The sequence below is a fragment of the Crocodylus siamensis genome, chromosome 5, assembly GCF_052110815.1.
Source record: "Crocodylus siamensis isolate JL-2025a chromosome 5, ASM5211081v1, whole genome shotgun sequence".
In the NCBI taxonomy this organism is placed as follows: domain Eukaryota; kingdom Metazoa; phylum Chordata; order Crocodylia; family Crocodylidae; genus Crocodylus; species Crocodylus siamensis.
Window position 1 is genome coordinate 95,543,139 of NC_143399.1, and position 21,513 is coordinate 95,564,651.

Genomic DNA, 21,513 nt, shown 5'->3' on the forward strand with positions numbered 1-21,513 from the left:
TGACTTCAAAAAAGCTTTTGATCTGGTATCCCATGATCACCTCTTGGCCAAACTGGCCAGTTGTGTCCTTGGCTCCACCACGATCCGCTGGCTGGGAAACTGGCTCCGTGGTCGGACCCAGAGGGTTGTAATTGATGGCAGTCACTCATCATGGTGCCCTGTGACCAGTGGGGTCCCTCAAGGCTCTGTCCTGGGACCCATCCTGTTCAACATCTTCATTAATGATGTGGACATTGGAGTCAGGAGTGGACTGGCCAAGTTCGCCGATGACACCAAACTTTGGGGCAAAGCATCCATGCCAGAAGATAGACGGGTGATCCAGGCTGACCTGGACAAGCTCAGCAAATGGGCAGACGAGAATCTCATGGTGTTTAACACCGAAAAATGCAAGGTTCTCCACCTTGGCAGGAAAAACCTGCAGCTTCCTTATAGGCTCGGCAGTGCTACATTGGATTGCACTACAGAAGAAAGAGACTTGGGGGTCATCAAGATGAACATGAGCCTGCAATGTGATGCTGCGGCTAGTAAAGCGACCAAAACGCTGGCTTGCATCCATAGATGCTTCTCGAGCAAATCCCGGGACGTCATTCTCCCCTTGTACTCGGCCTTGGTGAGGCCGCAGCTGGAGTACTGCATCCAGTTTTGGGCTCCACAATTCAAAAAGGATGTGGAGAAGCTTGAGAGAGTCCAGAGGAGAGCCACGTGCATGATCAGAAGTCAGGAAAACAGATCTTACGATGACAGGCTGAGAGCCATGGGACTCTTTAGCCTGGAAAAGCATAGGCTCAGGGGTGATCTGATGGCCACCTATAAGTTTATCAGGATCTGGGGGAACGTTTGTTCACCAGAGCGCCCCAAGGGATGACGAGGTCGAATGGTCACAAACTCCTGCAAGACCGTTTCAGGCTGGACATAAGGAAGAATTTCTTTACTGTCCGAGCCCCCAAGGTCTGGAACAGTCTGCCAGCAGAGGTGGTTCAAGCACCTACATTGAACATGTTCAAGAGTAAATTGGATGCTTATCTTGCTGGGATCCTATGACCCCAGCTGACTTCCTGCCCTTTGGGCAGGGGGCTGGACTTGATGATCTCCCAAAGTCCCTTCCAGCCCTGATGTCTATGAAATCTATAAAATCTATGAAATGGTTGGTAACATTCCAGAGGAAACAAATCTAAATGAAAAAAAGATTTCAGGAGGTCTCCAGTTAGGTTAATGGCAGTATGCTGCTGAAAAGAACAAAACCTTTTACTTCTTATAGTATTATGAACGTCTTGAAATTAGACATCTGGCTAATGTCACACCAGCTTGTCCCTGGATTTAAGATATGCATTGTTCACTGTCATTTTGGTCATATTTTAGGTTTATGAAGAGCTATTTTGGAGACACCATATTAGATATATACGACAAGTCAGAGGAGATAACTACTGTGCATTAAGAGCTGTTCTCTTTCGGGTATTCAGCCAGGGCATTTCTTTTCCCTCATGGATGAAGGAGAGAGACATTTTGAAGGTAAGCTTTTGTTTCCAAATTATGCAAATTGTAAATGACTCCATACTTGAAGTAGGAATAGTTGATCTAGCAATTTCTTCTGTTATGCTGTTGTAACCCTAATACAAATTACTTTTCAATTGAAAAGGAGCATTGACTGCAGGGAAGAACGTGAAAGGTTATGTACCATAAACAGTTATCCAAAGCAAGTGAAAGCAAGTCCCTTGTGTTTTCTTATTTTCAAGAGAAAAAGAACAAATGAAGTGTAGATTGTGTCTGAGGAAGCTTAAGTTATATGCCACTACTACTTATGTTATTAAGGCCCTTTGCATGCTCTTGCTTTAAGCCCAATTCCTGCTACTAGAGTTATTGACTGTGTGTGGTGGTTTCACACAACAAAGATGTTCTCATCTCCCAAAAGATTTACAGGTTTAAGTTTCTTGGTATAAGATAAGAGATAAGTAGGAGATGCATTTGACCATGTGCTGTGGGTTTAATTTGTTAGAGCTCTCTTTCCTTCTGCCACTGCTTCTATCTTTCACTTTCATGTACAGTTTTCCACACCTGCACATGTCAGGATCAAGGCCAGATTGTTTTAGAGATGGATTTTTTGGTACAGTAAAATCTGTGTTATCCAGAATTCAAGTAACCAGAAATTCTATTAACTGGAATTTCCAACTGGCTGGCCAGTATTTAGGCATGTCATTCCCAATAAAATGACTAGGAGTGAGGTGCCTTAAGTATCTTATAAGTCTAGTCTTAAGAGCTCATGGACTTGCAGTCCTGAAGCCTGTTGTTGTTCTATACCATGTAGTTCAATTTAAATTATTTTTTTAGTGCAGGTACCATATGGACGTAATTGTATTATTTTGTACAAGAGACAAGTATTCTATTTACTCAAATATAAGACAACCCTGAATATAAGATAATCCCCCTGTGGCAGAAGGCCACCTCTGTTTCTCCCCAAAAACTCTGCTCTGTGACAATTTGGTTAGGATAGGCCCAGCAGAGGATACACACCTTACCCTATCTCTTTAGGTAACCTGAGCTGGATACATCCCTGAGGGAGGGGGGAAACCTGCTCCCTCTGCCTACATGACTGGCATTACATACCTGGGTGAGGGGCCTGGGCACCCTGGTGAGCTAGAGACTGCCAGTCTGCCCAGCAACTAGTGATGCATTTCAAATTGGTTAGCTGACAGCCAACAAGTGCTGGCCTCCATTTGGACAAGGTAAATAAGGTCATAAGGGCTATATAAGTTAAGGACTGCCCAGGAGGAGGGAGCAGTAGCCATGAGGAAGACTCAGAGAGAGAGAGAAAAGAGCTACCTGAAACTTGCTCTCTCTCTCAAAACTCATGATCAAGGAACTGCCTGCCTCCAGAGGGAATCTTCACCAGCCTCTGGATGATACTTGTGAGTAAGTTACATGAGATCTAACTATATATATAGCTTGCAGTAACTCAGAGGCATGATTGAAAGCTACCCCAGAAACCCTGTTTGCTCTATGGGATTTCTCTGATACTACTGAACTCTGTACCCTATTTCAACCCTACCCCTTGTAACCAATAAAGTTCTTCTTTGTACCTAGCATGGGAGACTTATTGGGAGTGGGTCTAGATTATGCCTTGGGGTCCCCTCGGTTCACCTGACTAAGGGAGACCAGTACTTGTGCTTCTGACTGAGGGAAGCACCCCAAGTTCTTGAAGTGAGTCAAGTACCCTTGAGGGCTACTTGGCCTGTGTTTCCCAGGGGGCACAGAGCCAGAATCAAGCCCATCCCTGGGTTGTGACAGTTTTACCCCCAGGCTAGCGGGTGTGCTTCAGGAAGGGGGTCGGCCAGACGTGAGGCACCCCCAGGGAGGCACTTGGAGCTTGGAAGGTGGTCAGGTGCAGTGAGGTGGGTGGGTCAATGCAGGAACTCCCCCTACTGGCCTGCCATCCCCCCAATAGTTAGTTTCTATATCTGTAAAATTTATAAATTTGTTGTTATTTTCCAGGTACAGAACCTAATTATTGGAGGCTTGTCCCCTTCCCACTGCTACAGCAGGAAAAATAAATCTTCAAGAGTCTGTTAGACCCCATTTTTCTTCGCCCCCCCATCTTCTTACCCCTGCAGCCTGTTCCTTCTCCCCCTCACTGTTAGACCTTGCTCTCTTGAACATGTGGAAATGAGAGAGAAATTTTGAAAATGCTGACCTTAAAATAAACATACCAATAATAATTTTCAAATAGGAAAATTACTACTGGTTGCCATAGACGTAGCTCATCCAAAATCAGTGCATTTTACCTTCTTTTATACTGCTGAACATTTTAGCACAGGTACTCCATAAACACACTTTTGAGCAGCATTTTTGTATCTACTTGTCCATGTACAAACTATGCTTTTTTATATATAATTTCTAGGGCTGTCAATTAATCACCATTAATGTGCACGATTAATGCTTTAATTTGTTCTTGCATTAACTTTTTTTTAACACGTTAATCGCTCATGTGGCTTTAGAGCTTGCACCCAGACTCCACTTTGCCACCATCACCACTGCCTCCAGGCCACCCAGTGAGGTAGTGGTAGCAGTGCAGAGGATCACAAGGCAGTCCGGGTGCAGGCTCCGGACTGCTAGAGCAAGAAGGTATGGGGGAGTGTGCACAGCTACAGAGACACACCGCCGCAGTATGCACATGGCCAGAAACACAACCCAGTGGCATGCAGAGCATCACCCTTCCAGTAAGTTTGTAGAGGGGAAGGGGAACGGGTGAGGGGGAGAGGGCAGGGGCAGGTGAGGGGCAGATTGAGACTCACACAGTGAGTGGGGGAGGGGGGAGGGTGAATGGGACTCTGGGGCTGGGGTGGGTCATGTGACAGAGCCTTGGATGACTCATCTAGGGGTGTGTGGGGTTGCCTTCTTGCTACTGCACACATCTCTGAGGGAAGCATAGGAGGCATGTGCCCCCTGCATTTGTACGCAGAGCAGAGGCAGGCCGCTTACTGCAGGCTGGGGCTCTGAGCCCTTCTGCCTTTGCCCTGGGAGCCACATGCTGGTCATGCATCCCCTGCCTGCCTGGCGATGGGAGGCAGGCATCTCACAACTCCCAGGGCAAAGGCAGCAGGGTGTGGAAGCACAGCCCCAGCCTGAAGCAGACAGCCCACTTCTGCCTTGTGCCCAAATTCAGGCATGCCTCCCCCAGGGCTGCACACAGAGGTGGGGAGCTACCTCCCTCCCTGGGCCCCTAAACAAGTCTCCCATGGCTCTGTCACATGACCTGCCCTGGCCCCAGGGTCCCATTCACTCCAGCTCCTGTCTCTGTCCTTGTCCCATTCCCTCCCTCATCATGGGGGTCTCGATCTGCACCCCCCTCACTCCTTCCCTTCCCCTCCACAGACTTACTTGCTGGGTGCTGGTCTACATGGCACTGGGCTGCATTCCTGTAGGGTTACTTTATTTCCAGTTTCAAAAAAGAGGACACCTGTTGGGGAGGGCAATATGATTGTGGGAAGGGATAATGATATGCCTGTGCTCCTGCCCCTCACTCCCAAACCACAGCCTCCCCCCACCCAGCTCTGCTGCTGCCCCTCACTCCTGACCTATGGTACCCCACATCCTGCCAGAGCATATGGGGTCTCCCTTCCCCAGGCTCTAGACTCCCCTGTGGAGACCCTCCCGGTCCCCAGGCTCCAAACCCTACACACACACTCACAGCCCTCCATGCCTTCACAAATTCCCTCCACATGCACACACCTCACACCTACTCCCCAACCATACAAAGTACGTGCATAATTTTGAGGTTTTAGCTGTGCGATTAAAATTGCAATTAATTGTGAGTAATTTTTTTAATCACGCAACTAATTGTGATAAATTTTTTTTAATAGTTTGACAGCCCTAATGATTTTGTGTCTCAGGCCAGATCATTCAAATTAGTTCCTAATTGCATCCACTGAGCAGAGCCCAGTCATTCAAGTCCATATAAAGTTACTACCAGAAAGTATCTTCCCTCCCAGACTCTTCAGCTTGGGGTTTCAGATGCTCTCAAATCTATGGCAGGCATCCTACATGCAGGCCCCAAACCCATAGGTTTTAGGGTTTGGATGTCCCTGAGGCTCACTTGCCCTTAGCCAACAGGCCAGAGGAGCAGGCTAGGGAGAAATCCCCCATCTCCATAAAATAAAAGAAGCATGTAGACAGGATCCTCCCACTGGTAGGCTATAGTAGACGCTCATGGGGAGAGGGGGGTTTGTTGGCGGTGCATTGAATAAGTCTCCACCTTTCACTACATAATGTCATTCAAGGTGAGCTGACCTTTGAGGGAAAAAAAACACCTTTTTAAAATTCTATCACATTTCCCCTGCCTGGTGAAAGATTTATGTGATCTGAAGAGAAACTTGGTACAGCTTTACCTCATGGAGGATGGGGCCACACTAATCATATGTGACAGGCTGAGACAGGGAGCAGTGCCCATCAGCATGTTTTTCCCATAGGGGCCATGTATTTAATAATTATGCTTAGTGATGGCTGTATTTAATCAACTTCATTATTGGTTTCCAGTGCTAGACAAAGTTACCTTGTATGTGAATGTAAGATGAGGGCCCCCCCCCACCATGCTGACTGAGAGGAAAAAACCCCAGTTTACATTTGAGTAAATATGGTGTATTGACAGGTTATCTTCCCAGCTGTGTAGTCTAAATTCTTCATCATCAGCAGCAATCCCTTGCAATCAAGGATGATTGTCTTCCAAAATTGCCTTCTCTGTGGGTCTGAAGATGGCTGATGAGGCTGATCAAGGATTGGCAGACTCTGTTGCAACTTGAGCACGTTTCCATGCAGGGTGGGTGGCTCTGGATTCTTAATTTGGTCCACTGTTTATGCTTTTCCATCTCCTGTTGTCATTGTAACATTTCAAAGTACTGAGATGCTTGCAGCGGACTCTTGCTCCATTTTGGGCGATTGGGTGGTGATAGTCTCTCAGGAGCTGATGTCGATTTTGCATTTTTTCAATTTGGCCTTGAAGATATCCTTGAAACACTTTCTCTGCCCTCCTCTTGAATGTACACTTTGACTGAGCTGGTAGAATAAAACTTGCTTCCAGAATCCGGAGTCAGACATTTGAATGACGTAGCTGGCCAAGCAAAGTTGATGTTGGATGATCATTGCCTTGATGCTCATGGTGTTTGCAAGAGGGTGCTAACGTTGAAGCATCTGCCTTCCCATTGCATTTGAAGGATCTTCTGCAGGCAGTGTTGATGGTACTTCTCAATGACTTGAGGTGTCTCCTATATATTGTCCATGCCTCAGCTCCATGAAGTAAGGTGGGGACCATGACTGCCTGATAAATCATAAGCTTGGCTTTGGATCTGATGTCGTGATCATAGAATACCAATTTCATCAGGCATCTGAAGACTGCACTTGTACATTTGAGCTGATGTTGGATTTCTTTGTCAATGGCAGCCTTCTGTGAGAGAGTGTCTAAAGTATGGGAAATGCTCAGTGTTCTCCAGAATCTCACCATGAATCTGAATTACCAGGCTTAGGTACTGCTCATTAAAAGTTTGTTAATGGAGGACCTTACTCTTCTGAATGTTAAGTGTCAATCCCATTTTCTTGTATGCCTTGGCAAAGACATCAACAAATACCCGAAGGTCTGCTTCCAAGTGAGCACACAACATCATCAGCGTTTTGGAGCTCGATGATTGATAGTCTAAATTAGAATTATCAGCAAGGGATTATGTACAAAAAAATCAATAACATCCTAGAAAAATAGGATTGGAAAGAATTCAAGTCATCTAGGTCTACCACGTGCTCAAGGCAGAATCTTCTCTTTGAAAATCTCAAAACAAATGTTTGTTCAGCCCGCATTTAAATCTCCAGTAACAGAGATTCAACAACCTCTCCAGGTTTTTTCTACTAGAAATGGTAAACAAAATGGATCCTGTTTGTTATGAAGATAAAATGGCCACTGCAAAGCAAAGGTTGCAAACAACTTCCATTTAAAAAATCTGTATTTTTACTCCCTGTAATTTTGGCTTAAAAAATTGGTATGGCATGCAAAATTTTCATTTTTGTTCAGAAACAGAGAGACGGATGAATTAGAGTTGGATGAAAAATATGTTGAGAGGAGCTGTGACCTTTGTTTGGAGTCATAGATCACTTAAAAAAAAATCCAGGTATGGAAAAGGCCAGATTTTAAGAGGAGCTGCACACCTACCAATGTAAAGCTACTTTTACTTGAGTTTCTTTGGCTGCCTTAAGTTAATGGGCTAGGTGTCAAATTCTTGGTTTAAATGGTGATGAGAGCATTTCCCCTTCCTTTGCCTGGTTGCCTATCAAAAGGAATCCTTATTAAGTCTTGAAGCTTCACTCCTAGTTGAAAAGACCATAGACCAGGGCTTTATATTTATTTATGGTTAAGTTTTTAGTGTATAATTTAAGACACAGCATCTCCTCTATCCAAGAACTGATTAAGTTATCCATTTCCTTCCTGTAGTAATCTTGCTCCAATTGTATATTTACAGCTCCCTGAAAAGCTTCTGTATTCACAAGGTTGCAACTGGATTCAGCAATATAGTTTTGGACCAGAAAGATATACAGGATCCAATGTATTTGGGAAGTTGCGCAAATGTATCGAAACATTAAAGGCAAATGTGAGTATCTAGAAAATGTAAAATGTTACAAGGAAAATTAAACTGAGGAGAAATGTTTTGCTGCTACAGAAGCAGCTGGTTTTGGTTCGAAGCATCAATCCCCCACATTTCATTCAATGTTTGGACAACATTTTCTGGATTTCTAGGTGTGGACTTTGAGACTTTGAGATTAAGCCTAAATACTTCCTTGTATTACTGGGAATAGTAATGGTACTAGCCATTGAACTCTATCCTTCTGATAGAGAAGCTACAGAGGCATAGAGTAATATTCCTTGAAATAACTTGGCAACTAGTAGCATAACTAGTAGGAGTGACCAGGGCACCAGCTCTGGGCATGGACTATAAGGGGGCACCAAAATGCCCCCTCCTGAGAGTCTTTGCCACAGCAGAGGCAGCCTATAGAGCCTGGGCAGGTGCAGCCCTGTATTCAGCAGTGTATCTGGGGAGCAGGGGCAAGCAGAATGGTGTTCTCCCTGGAAAGTCTTCACTGTAACAGGCGCAACCCTGGAACCAACAGCATACCTGGGCACTAAAAGAGCTTGCCATACCTCTGTTGGTGACCAGCACAGACTAAAGAGGAACTTACCAGAATATAGGATGCACCTTCTTGGTGAATTTTACCCCAGGAGTCTTATACTCTCTCCCCCATCAGCATCCTTTCGTCTTAGTTGATCCCATAGCTCCCCACAAAGGGTTGTGCTTTTGTTTCCCCCCCTAAGCCCCTGCAGAGTCTCTTAGGGTCTTGGGGTTTTTAAGACACAGCACTTGTTGATTCATCCCTTGAGTATGCTTCTGGGAAAATTGCACTCTTTTGAGTCCAAGCTTTCCCTGTAGAGAGGTTGGAAAAAACTGGTTTATTTAAGAAGCAGTTACTTTTTGTTGTTCCCAGGTAGAATCTACTGCAATGTTCACAGGCTTTAACAACTGATGTATTCATGGACAGACATGTTAACACAATTCTCCAGTCCTGTGCCTGTTCCAAGGCTGGCAGGGAACACCAGGAAGTACCAGTCAAGGAGAGAGAACCCATCTGCCCACTGCTGCTACAGCTAACCTGGGCTGAGCTCAGCCCCTGTGCCACCCAGATGGAGCAGCAGAGGACAGGTGTAAATGTTTACACCAACAAGTGGTCCCCTCACCCCCCCAAAATGGTGTGGATAAGGGCAGCAGCAGGCAGGGGAGGGAAGGAGAGGGGATGTGCCTCTGAATATGGAGGGAAAGGGAGGGTGGGAATTGTTAACTTTTTGGGGGACATGAAAAAATCTACAGCTGCTGTTTCTGCTGCATGGTCAGAAACAGGGACGTGGCCAAGCCACTGCATCCCCTTTGGATCTGCCCATTCTAGGAGCCATCAATTTCCAGGTTTCTAAGGCAGCCCTAAACTGATGAGGTCTTCTGCCATTAGAGCTAGAAGTTGCTCTGAGAAATGAGGTAAAGAGCCTTAACAAGGTGTATAAAACTTTTCCCATGTTGTTCTGTGTAGTTTATGGGCACTGGTAACACCAAGGTCAGGGAAGGGCAGATATTATGTTTTTCTAGTCCTGAGGCTTTACACTGTTATCTTTGTAAAACTAACAATATGGATTGCGATTGAATAGGGGCGCATAGGGTTATAAGTGCATGGACAAGTTACCTTGGGATGAATGAGGGCAAGGGTTTATCACCTGCTCCACAGAAATAAGCCGCAAGCATACATTCACAAATGGGAAGATGTATTAGGGAAAACTATAACAGTTTAGCTTCCGTTTTCCACAAATTAAGAGCATGCACATGATCATTTACAATTGAATAGCTAATGTGCTGTAAGCCTTTGTGTTTAGTTGCCTTCACCTTCTTAAAATGAAAGGCTTTGAGTTCCATTATTGATCCTTAGAATTCTCCACCCATTTGCACTGTACTTAGGAAAATAGTAACTTACAGTCCAGAGGCCATTCTTTTTGTTTAAAGTACAATTCGTATAAAAAAAATAAGATGTATGAAATTCATTTGTAATGAGTCAAAGAGTTGGTTTTATTTTTCTTTCTGTATTCATTCCAGTGGACTGAAATAAGTGGGGTGAAAGACAAGGATGAAAGAGGAAACAAGTGTAATATCCTTTTCTCTGATGAGAGCAAGGAGTACAAGCTATATGAGGCTATAAAATTCATCATGCTTTACCAAGTCATAGAAGCTTATGAACAGATGAAGAATGGTCAGGGACATGTACCTAGGCTTTTTAGCCTCCTGTTTGCTCGTGATACCTCATCTGACCCTTTGAGTTTCATGATGAATCATTTGAATCCATTGGGAGACACTGGTGGACTACAGCAGGTAAAGATGTAACCAAAAAATAAATTCTAACAGTATATTTTGAAAGGGTTGGGATTAGGTAATACCATGATTTAGGCTAACTTGGTGCCCCTAACTTACTATACTATAACACACATCTGTGAATAGAAGTGTATTATTTGCTTTGGGGAAAGAAAACTTAAACCAAGCCTCCCCCTTCTGCCCCCGCCCCTCCCCCCTCTGGAAAAATGCAGTTAAAAAGGGAAGAATACTTCTGAGTGTGTCCAAAATAAAATGCCCAATGATTTACCTATACATGATACCTAAAGCTGTGATGCCTTTAGTACTTGTAATACCCTTTACATAACACCACCATGAATGTTTGATGTTTATTTAACCTATTTCTTCTATATCTTGAATAGAAATTTTCCAGAGTAGCTGCTTAACATGTATTGGCCCACATAAGGATTATTTCCTGAGGTATTGGTTGTGGAAGCTGACTTTAATAAGTTGGTACTGGTTGTGAAAATTTCTAGTCGGTTCTTAATATCACCCAAGGAAATATTTTAGACAACTTACCATACTTGAGGTTCATTAAACTATGGGTTTTAGTTGGTTTGTTTTACAGTACAGTCCTTTTTCCCCTCCCTCAGGTGGAAATGTTTCTTCTGGGATATTTACTTGAAGTAAAGATAAGAGTTTACAGACTGTGTAAGTTTAATACGGAAGAGTTTCAAGTAAACTATCCAGAGGAGTATCACAGGGAATGGCATGAGATCTCTCTCCTAACTGAAGATGACCATCACTATCACATACCTATTATCAGTATATAAGACTGTTTTTAACTGTATACAGTTCAAGGTAAATTTATCCTGGTAAATTTATCTTCTTGAAATTAATCCCTTTGATTGAAACAGTGAGATTTGTTTAAAGTCTGTGAAAAATAAGATTGACTACGTGTTAACATAAACTTATGTAATAACTTACTTTCCCATACCAACCACATTTCAGTAGTCTGGATTTAAAAAGCACAAAACACAAAGCCACGCTGACTTCTGAAAGAGTTAAATTAAATTGTGTCACCTGTGGAGGTCTGCTAGAGAATATTATTACTAGATAGCACATAGTCACTACTTCAGTTAAAACCTTTAGAAGTATCTGTGCATAAATCAACACGATTCCAAATGTTACCTACTTTGTGGTTGAGAAGGGTGCTTCCAGTAACAGAAATAAAGCATATGTGACCAACACAGTAGCCTGGGCATTGCCTATGTCAGGGGTGGGAGGACTGCAAAAAATAGTCACCATCTCAGTGATGGCTGACCACACCACAGCAGTCAACACTGCGCCATGTGTCAGTTGTCAGTTGTATGTGAAGCTGCCCTGCTATAAATAGGTACTTCAACTTGCCCAAATCCAGAAAGGCAATAGCAAAATGGCAGAACAGGCATTAAAATCTTACCCAGTATTTATCCCTTATCACTAAATTTTTAAGGGGTTGATTTCAATCTTGCCTACCAAGAGGATATCAAGATTTCTATTACAGTAGGTTTGAGAACTATTCAGTTCAGTATACTTGGAAACGCTGCATTTTCATTATATTCATCCTTATTACATATGTTTGGCAGAACTTGTACATATTCTAACCTTTTGTATATAGCATTTAATCGCTGAGTGATGTTGTTATGTTTAGTGTTGAGCTCAATATTACTTATAGTTTCTGCAGGTCTAAAAAGAGTGTAGTATAGTAGGCAACTTCTCTTCAGCTTCTGTGTGATTAAACAGTTTACATAGATATTTAATAAAAAAATTATCTAAGAAAGTAGAAAAATAGTAGTTAACTTTAAAAAGTGAGGATTGCTTCCAGTGTAGAATTCTTAACACATTACTGTCTTTCTAAAAGATGAACCATAATCTGACCTTTTGAAAAATGAGGGTGCCTAACTTAAATGAAAATTGAAGTGATAACACAGGTTTTTTAAAGAACTTGTTTTTCTGGACATGGACATTGTATTTAAGCTATAATTATCTGAGTTACTAATACTAGAACCAAACTAAACCTAGTAATATTATACTTAAAGAGAAAAATTGTAGTAAATAAGAAACATCCAACTTTAAAAGATAATAAAACAGTTCCTATAGACACATTTCATGCATCTTTTGTTTTCATAAGAAATAATTTACCACAATAACAAAATACTGAGTGACGCCCTTAGGAGCAAAACAGATTATATAAAAATGACATTAAACCTCACATAATTGGAGTGCACAGCAAATTTTCTATTATGTAAAGAAAAACAACTTTTCCCCTTAATTTTCTTTTATGTATTTATTTGTATATAAAACTTTCTTTTATATATATTTATAAAACAAGCATGAATTGCTCCATTCTTCATTTGTTTTGTTTCTTGAAAGTTCAGGTGCTTTATTCAACAATTTGTAAGCTGTAATTAGAAGTGTTTGATATATGACCTTCTCTTATGTCATCAAAATCATATCTAATTACATTTTATTTATTAAAAGAAACTTTTTTTGATTTCAGCATGTTATTCATTTTTGTTTGATTTTTAATCTTCATAGGGGAATTTGGAGATCACGACTATTATTTATTTGTGGTGTTTGTTCAGCACTGACAGTGTACTTAGCCATTATGTTCATGTCTTTTACCATTCTAACATTACACTCTAGTTACGATGCAGACAGTCATGAAGAAATATCATACTTTGACTTGGGAACTTTAGGAAACATATTTGCCTCTGATTTATTGCTTTCAGACTGTAGCAGCACCCAGGGTAGCTAGTTTAAAGTTAGTCTGAGTGTGTCTTCATGAGTTGCAGTCACTGCAGTATAAATGTAACCAAGCACCAGAAAAGATGAACTGGTAATAGTATGAAAGTGGAAAGTAAATAGTGGCTAGAAGTCCTAGAGTACTCACCTACACCAAAAAAAGTCTGTAGTTAATGGAAACCACTCCAAATAACTACAGAAGCTGTTTCATGTTGTAGCGTAGACTTATACAGATTAACCCGAACTTGGAATTATGGGATATCCCTTCTCACATAAAGCGCACAAAGCTCTGATTTCTGAAGCAAGAACTTTCATAATCACCTCAAAACACTTAGAATACAAGTAATATCATAAGATTACAGGGGTCTGTGATAGAGAATATGTATCCTTTTACCTATCCAGTAGATGGCATACAAGATTAAGAAAAGTTTGTTTTTCTGGATGCTTCTATTATTTCCTAGCATTATTTTGTTCTTATGTGACATTGTGAGTTAAAATGTATAATGCTATCAGGATTATCCAAGGAGTCCTTAGTTTGGTTCTTTCTCAGTTTTCCCTTTACTCACTGAACAAGAGTGATGCATATCTACAGTCTGCTGTAAATTTGGTGATATTTTTTTAATTTTGAAACTTAAAGTTTATTTTACAGTAATTAAAGGGTAACATACCATTCTGTCAGCATGTATAGGATATTATTGTTTACCAGTTTCTAATTATTAAATAGTTTTAGGGTTCATTGTAAAACTAACATCTTAATTCCAAATATTTAGAATACTTTTTTGCTAGTCTAGTATGTTGTTCTAATGACTCCAAATAGTCTTCTAATACATTTTTAATCTTAAATTCTGCATTACATGCCTTTACTCAATAATGTATATTCATCCCCCCACCAATAAGTGCTTGTGCTAATAATGTTTTATTCCTAAACTAAAAATACATATCAAAACAAGGTTTTAATAAATACATCCTATACAATCAAGTACTTCCTACACTGAATTCAAAGTACAATGCCTTGTTTATAAGAAAAGTGATTAGTAGATATGCTTTTAAGTTTTATCAGAAATCTAAATGGTGGATTATTTAAAAATTAAGCTTAAGAGAAAAAATTGTGGGCTAATTTGTTGTTTAGCAAACTTTTAATAGGTACCAAAATTATGGGAATGGTCCTAGGTTGTTGAGATATTAGGAAATTTTCTCAAAAATAAATATGAAAGGTAATTGTAGCTCTAAGGTTTCAACATTTGACTGATAACCATCATAAAAGACCCATCAGTGTGAGCTTTAACATCAAGCAGGATGTTTTATTTGCCTTTGTACAGAAGCTTCAATTATAGCTTTCTTTTAAGTAAATGTTAATTCAAGAGTTCAAAAGAGATTTATGTTGGAATTAAATACCTTCTGAGGTCCATGGAGTTGCATCATAGTTCATAGTTTCATAGTTTCATAGTAGCTAGAGTTGGAAGGGACCTAGGTAGATCATCTAGTCCGACCCCCTGCCTTGGCAGGAAAGAGCACCGGGGTCAGATGACCCCGGCAAGGTGCTCATCTAACTTCCTTTTAAAAATCCCCAGGCTAGGAGCCTGCACCACTTCCCCTGGAAGCTGGTTCCAGGCCCTAGCCGCCCTGACTGTGAAGTAGCGCCTCCTAATATCTAATCTAAACTTACCCTCCGCCAGCTTGTGACCGTTATTTCTGGTCACTCCTGGCAGCGCACGGGGGAACAGGGACTCCCCCAATACCTGCTGATCCCCCCTGACCAGTTTGTAGCAGGCCACAAGGTCCCCGCTTAACTTTCTCTTGTGGAGGCTAAACAGGTTCAGGTCCCGTAGCCTCTCCTCATAAGGCCTGCCCTGCTGACCCTTGATCATACGAGTGGCCCTCCTCTGAACTCTTTCCATATCGTCCACGTCCCTCTTGAAGTGTGGCGCCCGGAACTGGACGCAGTACTCCAGCTGCGGCCTGACCAGTGCTGCATAGAGGGGGAGGATCACCTCCCTGGACCTGCTCGAGATGCATCTGTGGATGCATGACAGGGTACGGTTGGCCTTCTTGACTGCCTCCCCACACTGCCGGCCCATGTTCATCGTGGAGTCAATGACGACTCCAAGATCCTTTTCCGTCTCCGTGCTGGCAAGAGGGGAGTTCCCCAACTTGTAAGTGTGGTGCCGGTTCTTCCTCCCCATGTGCAACACCTTGCACTTATCAGTGTTAAACCCCATCCTATTCTCCTCCGCCCACCGTTGCAACCTGTCAAGGTCAGCTTGTAGCCTATTGCACCCTTCTAGTGCACCCACATCCCCCCACATCTTAGTGTCATCAGCAAACTTGAACAGGGTGCTTTCTACCCCGTCATCCAAGTCACTGATGAAGATGTTGAACAGTGCGGGCCCGAGGACCGAGCCCTGCGGAACCCCACTGCCCACGTCCTTCCAGGTCGAGAAGAAACCATCCAGTTCCTCCTGTCCATCTGGAGAACAGATATGTCTGGAGGAGGAGAGTTGGAAGGTAAGTAAAGTTGGGAAAGTTACTTCACTCTTATCGGGGAAAGAGAAAAAATAGGAGGTTGGGAAAGTGAGAGTAAGGGTGTGGGTTGAGGAGGGTGGGATTGGTGAGGGTGAAGAGTGTGGTTTGTCTTGTTTTCCACAGAATGATTGAGAACATGAATGGGAATGGTGATTCCCCCATTTAGACAGTGAAGATCTACAGATATAAGACCTAGGGTACAGCACACAAGATATGAGGGGGAAAGAATGAGAGGTTTGAATAAGGGAAAAGAGTAGCCTTAGGAAGGAGGGTTTGGAAGAGAAGGGATGAAGAAAAGAAAATGAGGACAGAGTAGCAGGAATAGAATTAGGCCTCTGCAAAACAGGGAAGCATTCCCCTGCCCCACCTCCCTACAGGACTACAAGGAAAGAAAAAAATGTTGGTAACTTAAAACATTAGGGAATATGGGAAGTTAAGGGAAAGAAATAATGGGTAGAGACCTTTCTTAAGCCCCAGATTTTGGGTACCTAGAGAGATGGAACTCTCTCCTTCCTCCATGGAAGATAAAAAAAAATAAAGGCATCTCAAGCCAGATTTTATTACATCAATTATAATTATTTTACCAAGGGGAAAGGTTATCTATTGGGTGATATCTTTTATGGGACCAAATGCATAGGAAAAGCAGGCACAGCAAAAAATGAAAAAACAGGCCTGTGAAAATGGAGAAGAGGGACATTCCCACGAATAGTAAACAAACAAATCACAGAGGATAGCTTGATTAGGGGAAGATTAAGACCTTTCCAAAAGAAAGAGTATTGTTGTCACCTGTAGTTTGAAGGCAGATTATCTGGAGTCAGGTAGATTATAATATGCCATAGAGTCAATATCCTGTTCAGTTCTTGGCTTTGTGTGTCCAGCCAGCTTATGAATTATTTGCACCTTTGTGACAATGTTTTGTAAATTTCTCTTGAATATGAGGATAGTGAAGTCAGAACATAAATGGTTATTTTATATTGTAATAGGTTTCTGCAGGGTATATGGGTAGATCTTTCAAAGATATGGTCCATATTTGTTGGAGTGTCCTTGCTGTATAAAGGTAGATTTCAGGTTGGCAAAATGGGAATCACAAGTATTCTCAGACCAGATGTAGTATATCCTTGGGAATTTCTCTCTTCCATTTCACAGACCTGAAAAACTGTTTTTAGTCTTTCACTGTGCCTGCTTTTCCCGTAGACCTGAAGGAGAATGCATTGCAGTCAGTCTAATAAAAGATATCATTCACAGATACCCTTGCCTCTTGCCTGTTTCCTGGACATGGTCAAAACCAGTTGTAACTTTTGACATAGCAGGTGCAATTTAGCCTTTAAAGGTTAGTGTGACAAATTATGAGATGGTATCTATGGCAGGCATGAAGCCACGAGGAAGAACTTATTCGGAGCTGGTGATGAGCAGAGCCAGCAGGACACTGCACCGAGCTGGGAGCAAAGCAGAAGTGGAGCCATGGCAGAAAAAAACGCTGCACCGAAGGAGGGGAAAAAAAAAGAACAATGGATCAGGGAAGAGCTGGCCCGGCTCCCACACTGACATGGTCACACTTTATGGTCGCACGTCAGTGCTGATTCACCTGTCAGCCCCTTGAAGCTGGGATAAAAAGCCAGGTGGAGGAGAGATGGGGGGACCAGAAGTGTGTTCTCTAGTGAGCCCATAGTGACCCTGAGCAGAGCAGAGCCCCACAAAGGAAAAATGAAGGGGGCCTTCAAAGATAAGCTGAGCCCAAGTGGGCTGAGTGACTTACCTGAAACAATGCCATGGACTCCAGACATCTCTGGACTGGATTGGACCGAGTAGGAACCCAAGAAGAAATGGAGAGAGAGACTTCTGAACCACAGCAAATACAGACCAAAGAGAGAGGGACACCGGGAATCAAGGTAACCTGAGGTTGGGAAGGAGTTTAGGCTAGATTCAATATGACCTGAGAAAACCTGGAGATCCAAATCTGACCAGTATAATTCAAAGACCCAGGATAGCAGAACCTATACCAGACTCGACCTAGAAAATGAGAAAATAACATCTTTGGTTGGCGTTAGGTGGGGTGTAGGGAAAGCGGAGCCCCAAACAGAAAGACAGATGGGAAAATTGAAGAAAGGGACCAGGAAAGGTGGGACATATCATCTTCCTCCCAATAAAACAAATTTATTCCAGCAAGACATGGCAGGTGAGAACCCCTGAGGGCCTTCTGGGATCTAACCCCGTAACAAGCTGTCCTCTCCTCAAGTGACGGCGAAGCCAGAAAAATCCTTATGACCAAGGCGCACTGGTGAGCAGCACAGGAGATTACAATATCCTATAATGTTTTAAAAACTGATTTAAATTTCACCAGAGATGTAATGGGGCTTTTCTGTGTACCACTAAAAAAAGTAAATCCAAGGTATGCAATCTTAAATTCCAGATAATCACCTTCCTGAAAATGAACATTGGAAAGCTTCAAGGAATATTGTGACATAATAGTTTGAGAATGATGTGTGGTTTTGGAATGAGGTGAAAGGCCACTCTGAATTAATCTTTCAGGTCCTTGAAGAGATTTTTGGATTTGTCAGAGAATTATGCTTTTGTAGACAGGGCACACAGGTCCATTGCACCTAAGATGAAACCAAGAGCCTTAAATTCATTGCCAACTAATTTGAGAAAAAGAGAAAAAACCACTCTGGTTGTTCTTAATGCTAAGATCCTAATTTTTCAGGACTTCAGTAGAGCCCTAAGGAGCTGTTGAGTGCACTAAATTTAATTATGCAAGTAAATTGTCTAGATAAAAAGGCCTTAGTTAATGGTTTTCAACAAAATTAACTGCCTATGCCTACTACATACTCCTGTTAAATTGATAAAAAATAGGTTATGATCTTTAACGAAAAAACTTAACTTAATTGTCCTAAGCTTACAAGCTGCAGATTTAACTCCTCTGCCTGTTTTCCCATTTTGCTATGTAGTCCTTGCATTCAGAATCTCTCACATGTACTCTGGCAATCTATAGGTCCATGAAGGAAGGTACTGAAACTGAGATCTAAGGAAGGGTGAAGGGGGGAGGGGAGGGGAGGTGGGGTGGGGAAAAGGGACTCTGTTGTTCTTGGTTTCCTTTGTATTAATCCATTGGATACCACTATCCAGTGCAAATAGAGACCAAAAATTGACTCATCAATAGCTGTTTTCACTTATCTCCAATTGACATGCTTGATTTGGTTTTTAATGCCTTTCTTGCTGACCTAGATAACATGAGACATTGTTTTCTTATAAGCAGGGATCCTGCTTTTCTCTGTTTAAAAATTTCAAATTTTCTGATTTAAAAAAGAATCCCAAATTCTCTGATAAAAACCCCCAAAACCTCTGTTTTTCCATGATTAAAATGAAATGCCACTATATATAGGTATTAATCTAACACAATGTTTTATTGAAATAACAATTTTAAAGCAATTAAGACGCTTACCAATCATTATAATAAAATGCCTCAATCATTATAATAAAACTGCCCAAATTCCCATAAAAAATAATGGGGGGAGGAGCAGGCAGGGATGAAGCCCTATGCTTATCCAGGTCCACTCCCCCCTTCCCTCCCGCTGCTTGGGGTCCAGGCCTGTTCCCCACCTCCCCGTCACAGCAGTGGAGGGAGGGGAGGAACAGGTCTGGGCTGATGCAGGGAAGGACCAGGGCCAAGGGTGGGGAGAAACCAGGCTGCTATGGTGGGGAGGGGAGCAGCAAGCCCGGGCTGAATCAGCAGTGGCAGGGGGACGGGAGGAGTGGGCTCGGGGCCAATGTGGGGGTGGGAGGTGGGAGAGGGGTGGGCCCAGGTCCAGTGTGGGGAGGAGGCCCGCTCTTCCCCTCCCCCAGCCACTGCTGCATTGGGCCATGTCAGGCTGGGCCCACTGCTCCCTGCCTACTGCCACATCTGGCCTGCTCCTGTATCAGGCCTGGGCCCACTCCTCCCCTCCCGGCCCCACCACTGTGGAGTGCCCACTCTGCTGCCCTCCAGGTGGCAACGATGGAAGGGGGAAGGGGCAGGCTGCTTTGTGGCACTGAGCAACCCTAGTATGTCAGTGTCTTGCCTCTGCCCATGCCATTTCCGCTGACTCAAGTCACAGCCCCCCCAGCCCTGCCAGTGCCCATCACTCCTGACCCACAGCCCCTGGCTCTGCCTGTGTCCTTCACTCCTGAACCCTTCCCCTCTCCCCCCTACACACACATGCGTGCCCCAGACAGTCCCCAAGTGCTGGCCATCCAACCTGCACCCCCCCATAGACTTACCTGTACCAGCTGTCAGGGCTGCTCCCACCAACCTGTCTGGCTGCATGCTGGCCATGTGCATGTGTGCATACACATGCACATGGCACTTCCTGCCTCCGATTGCCCTCCTTTTACTTCCCACGGCCCAAAGCAGCTCTTTGCAGGCTGTAAGACTGCCAGCCTGTGAGGAGAAACCTGCCTTTCCCACAGTTTTCTCCTTTAAAGAGTAAAATCCACGTTTTTCTCTTTAAATGAGAAAAGCCATGTTTTTTCACAGCAAATGGAAAACCCGGTTCCCTTCTTATCATTCATGATGCCAATGAAGTACTTTATCTCATTTTTAAAACATTAGAGTACCCCTCTCTCACCCTGATTTCTAACACAATCCAGTGTTTCTTAGCAGATTTGAGTCTAATATTTGAAGGGTATTTTATCCCACAGCCGGCTATCCCACAGCTACCTTCCTACAGTCCATTTACATAGTCTCCTTTAGATTTCTTTTTAGTGATGAAATTTGAAAACAAAGTATATTGTTATACTGGAAACAGTGCTTTGTAAAATCATATACCTGTAATGGTCTATTTGAATATTGTCTGGACCTACATCTGTTTGACTCTTCTTGACAACTGAGTACCTCCTTTCTCTCTGACTGCATTTACAGTACATATGCAACAGGAACTTGAAAGTATTTGAAACTGTTACTTTGCCAGCCCCTTCTTCTGCATGTCTGTGGGAAACTACCGACCATTGACAAGTGGAAGTTTTATAACATATGCTTCATTAAAAAAAGGCACTGTGCTAAAGAGACTCCCTAGCAGCATAAATGATGAGTATTATATTTTGGCCCCCTTCTTGGAGAAAACTACCTTAAGATACAAGACCTATAAGCTCCACATGCTGAAGGCAGCATTTGCCTTGTTTTGCTCAGAACAATAGTAGCTAGAATCTGGTAAAAAGGGGAACAAGTTACACAGTTAAACAAAAATCTAATCAAAATAAAATTGCTGACATCTGGCATAGGGATAACAAAATATATGTGCCAATTAATGAATTATATAAACAGTTTTCCTTTTGTATCGTTAGACAGTTTCTTCAGAAGTTTAACATTGTTGCTGCTCCCAAACTCTCAGAAGGAGGTCTTGGATTCCCTCCTGAAACAAGACCTAAATATGGCAATCAGAGAGAAAAAAATGGTAAGGCATGAAGACACAGACTGCCTTACTGCCCGATTTTATACAGTAAAAACCAAAAAACCAAAAAAAACTGTCTTAGATGGTAACCAGAGCCTTTATGGTACAGAGTCCAGTCTCCCTCACCAACTTCATCCACATGTTGCCTTAAAGCCCTAGAGAAAAGGCAGCACAGGAGCGTATCTTGAATCATTCCTGTTAGGTGAGATTCATCTGTAAAGGGCCTGGGTCTTACTTTTGACCAAAACTGAATGAAGACAGCCTCAAGGAGCCAAAGAGGTATGAATAGATGATAAAAGCCTACTGTTGATACTGTGCTATTGAGCAATACGTCCAAAGAGCTACAAAGACAGACACCATGACAGAAATAACAGGCCGAACATGGGTCAATT

At 42.7% G+C, this 21,513-nt stretch overlaps 1 protein-coding gene across 1 annotated transcript in view; it reads left to right on the forward strand.

Annotated features, from left to right (window-relative positions):
* OTULINL (OTU deubiquitinase with linear linkage specificity like) overlaps positions 1-12,807 on the forward strand; it is a 45,736-nt gene extending 32,929 nt beyond the window's left edge. Inside the window, exons 5-8 of the mRNA XM_090048401.1 lie at positions 1,360-1,509; positions 7,992-8,120; positions 10,158-10,430; positions 11,042-12,807. Of these exons, the coding sequence (XP_089904527.1) occupies positions 1,360-1,509; positions 7,992-8,120; positions 10,158-10,430; positions 11,042-11,221 (732 nt within the window). The 3' untranslated portion in view covers positions 11,222-12,807. The remainder of the gene's footprint in view (positions 1-1,359; positions 1,510-7,991; positions 8,121-10,157; positions 10,431-11,041) is intronic.
* Positions 12,808-21,513: the final 8,706 nt, after the last annotated feature.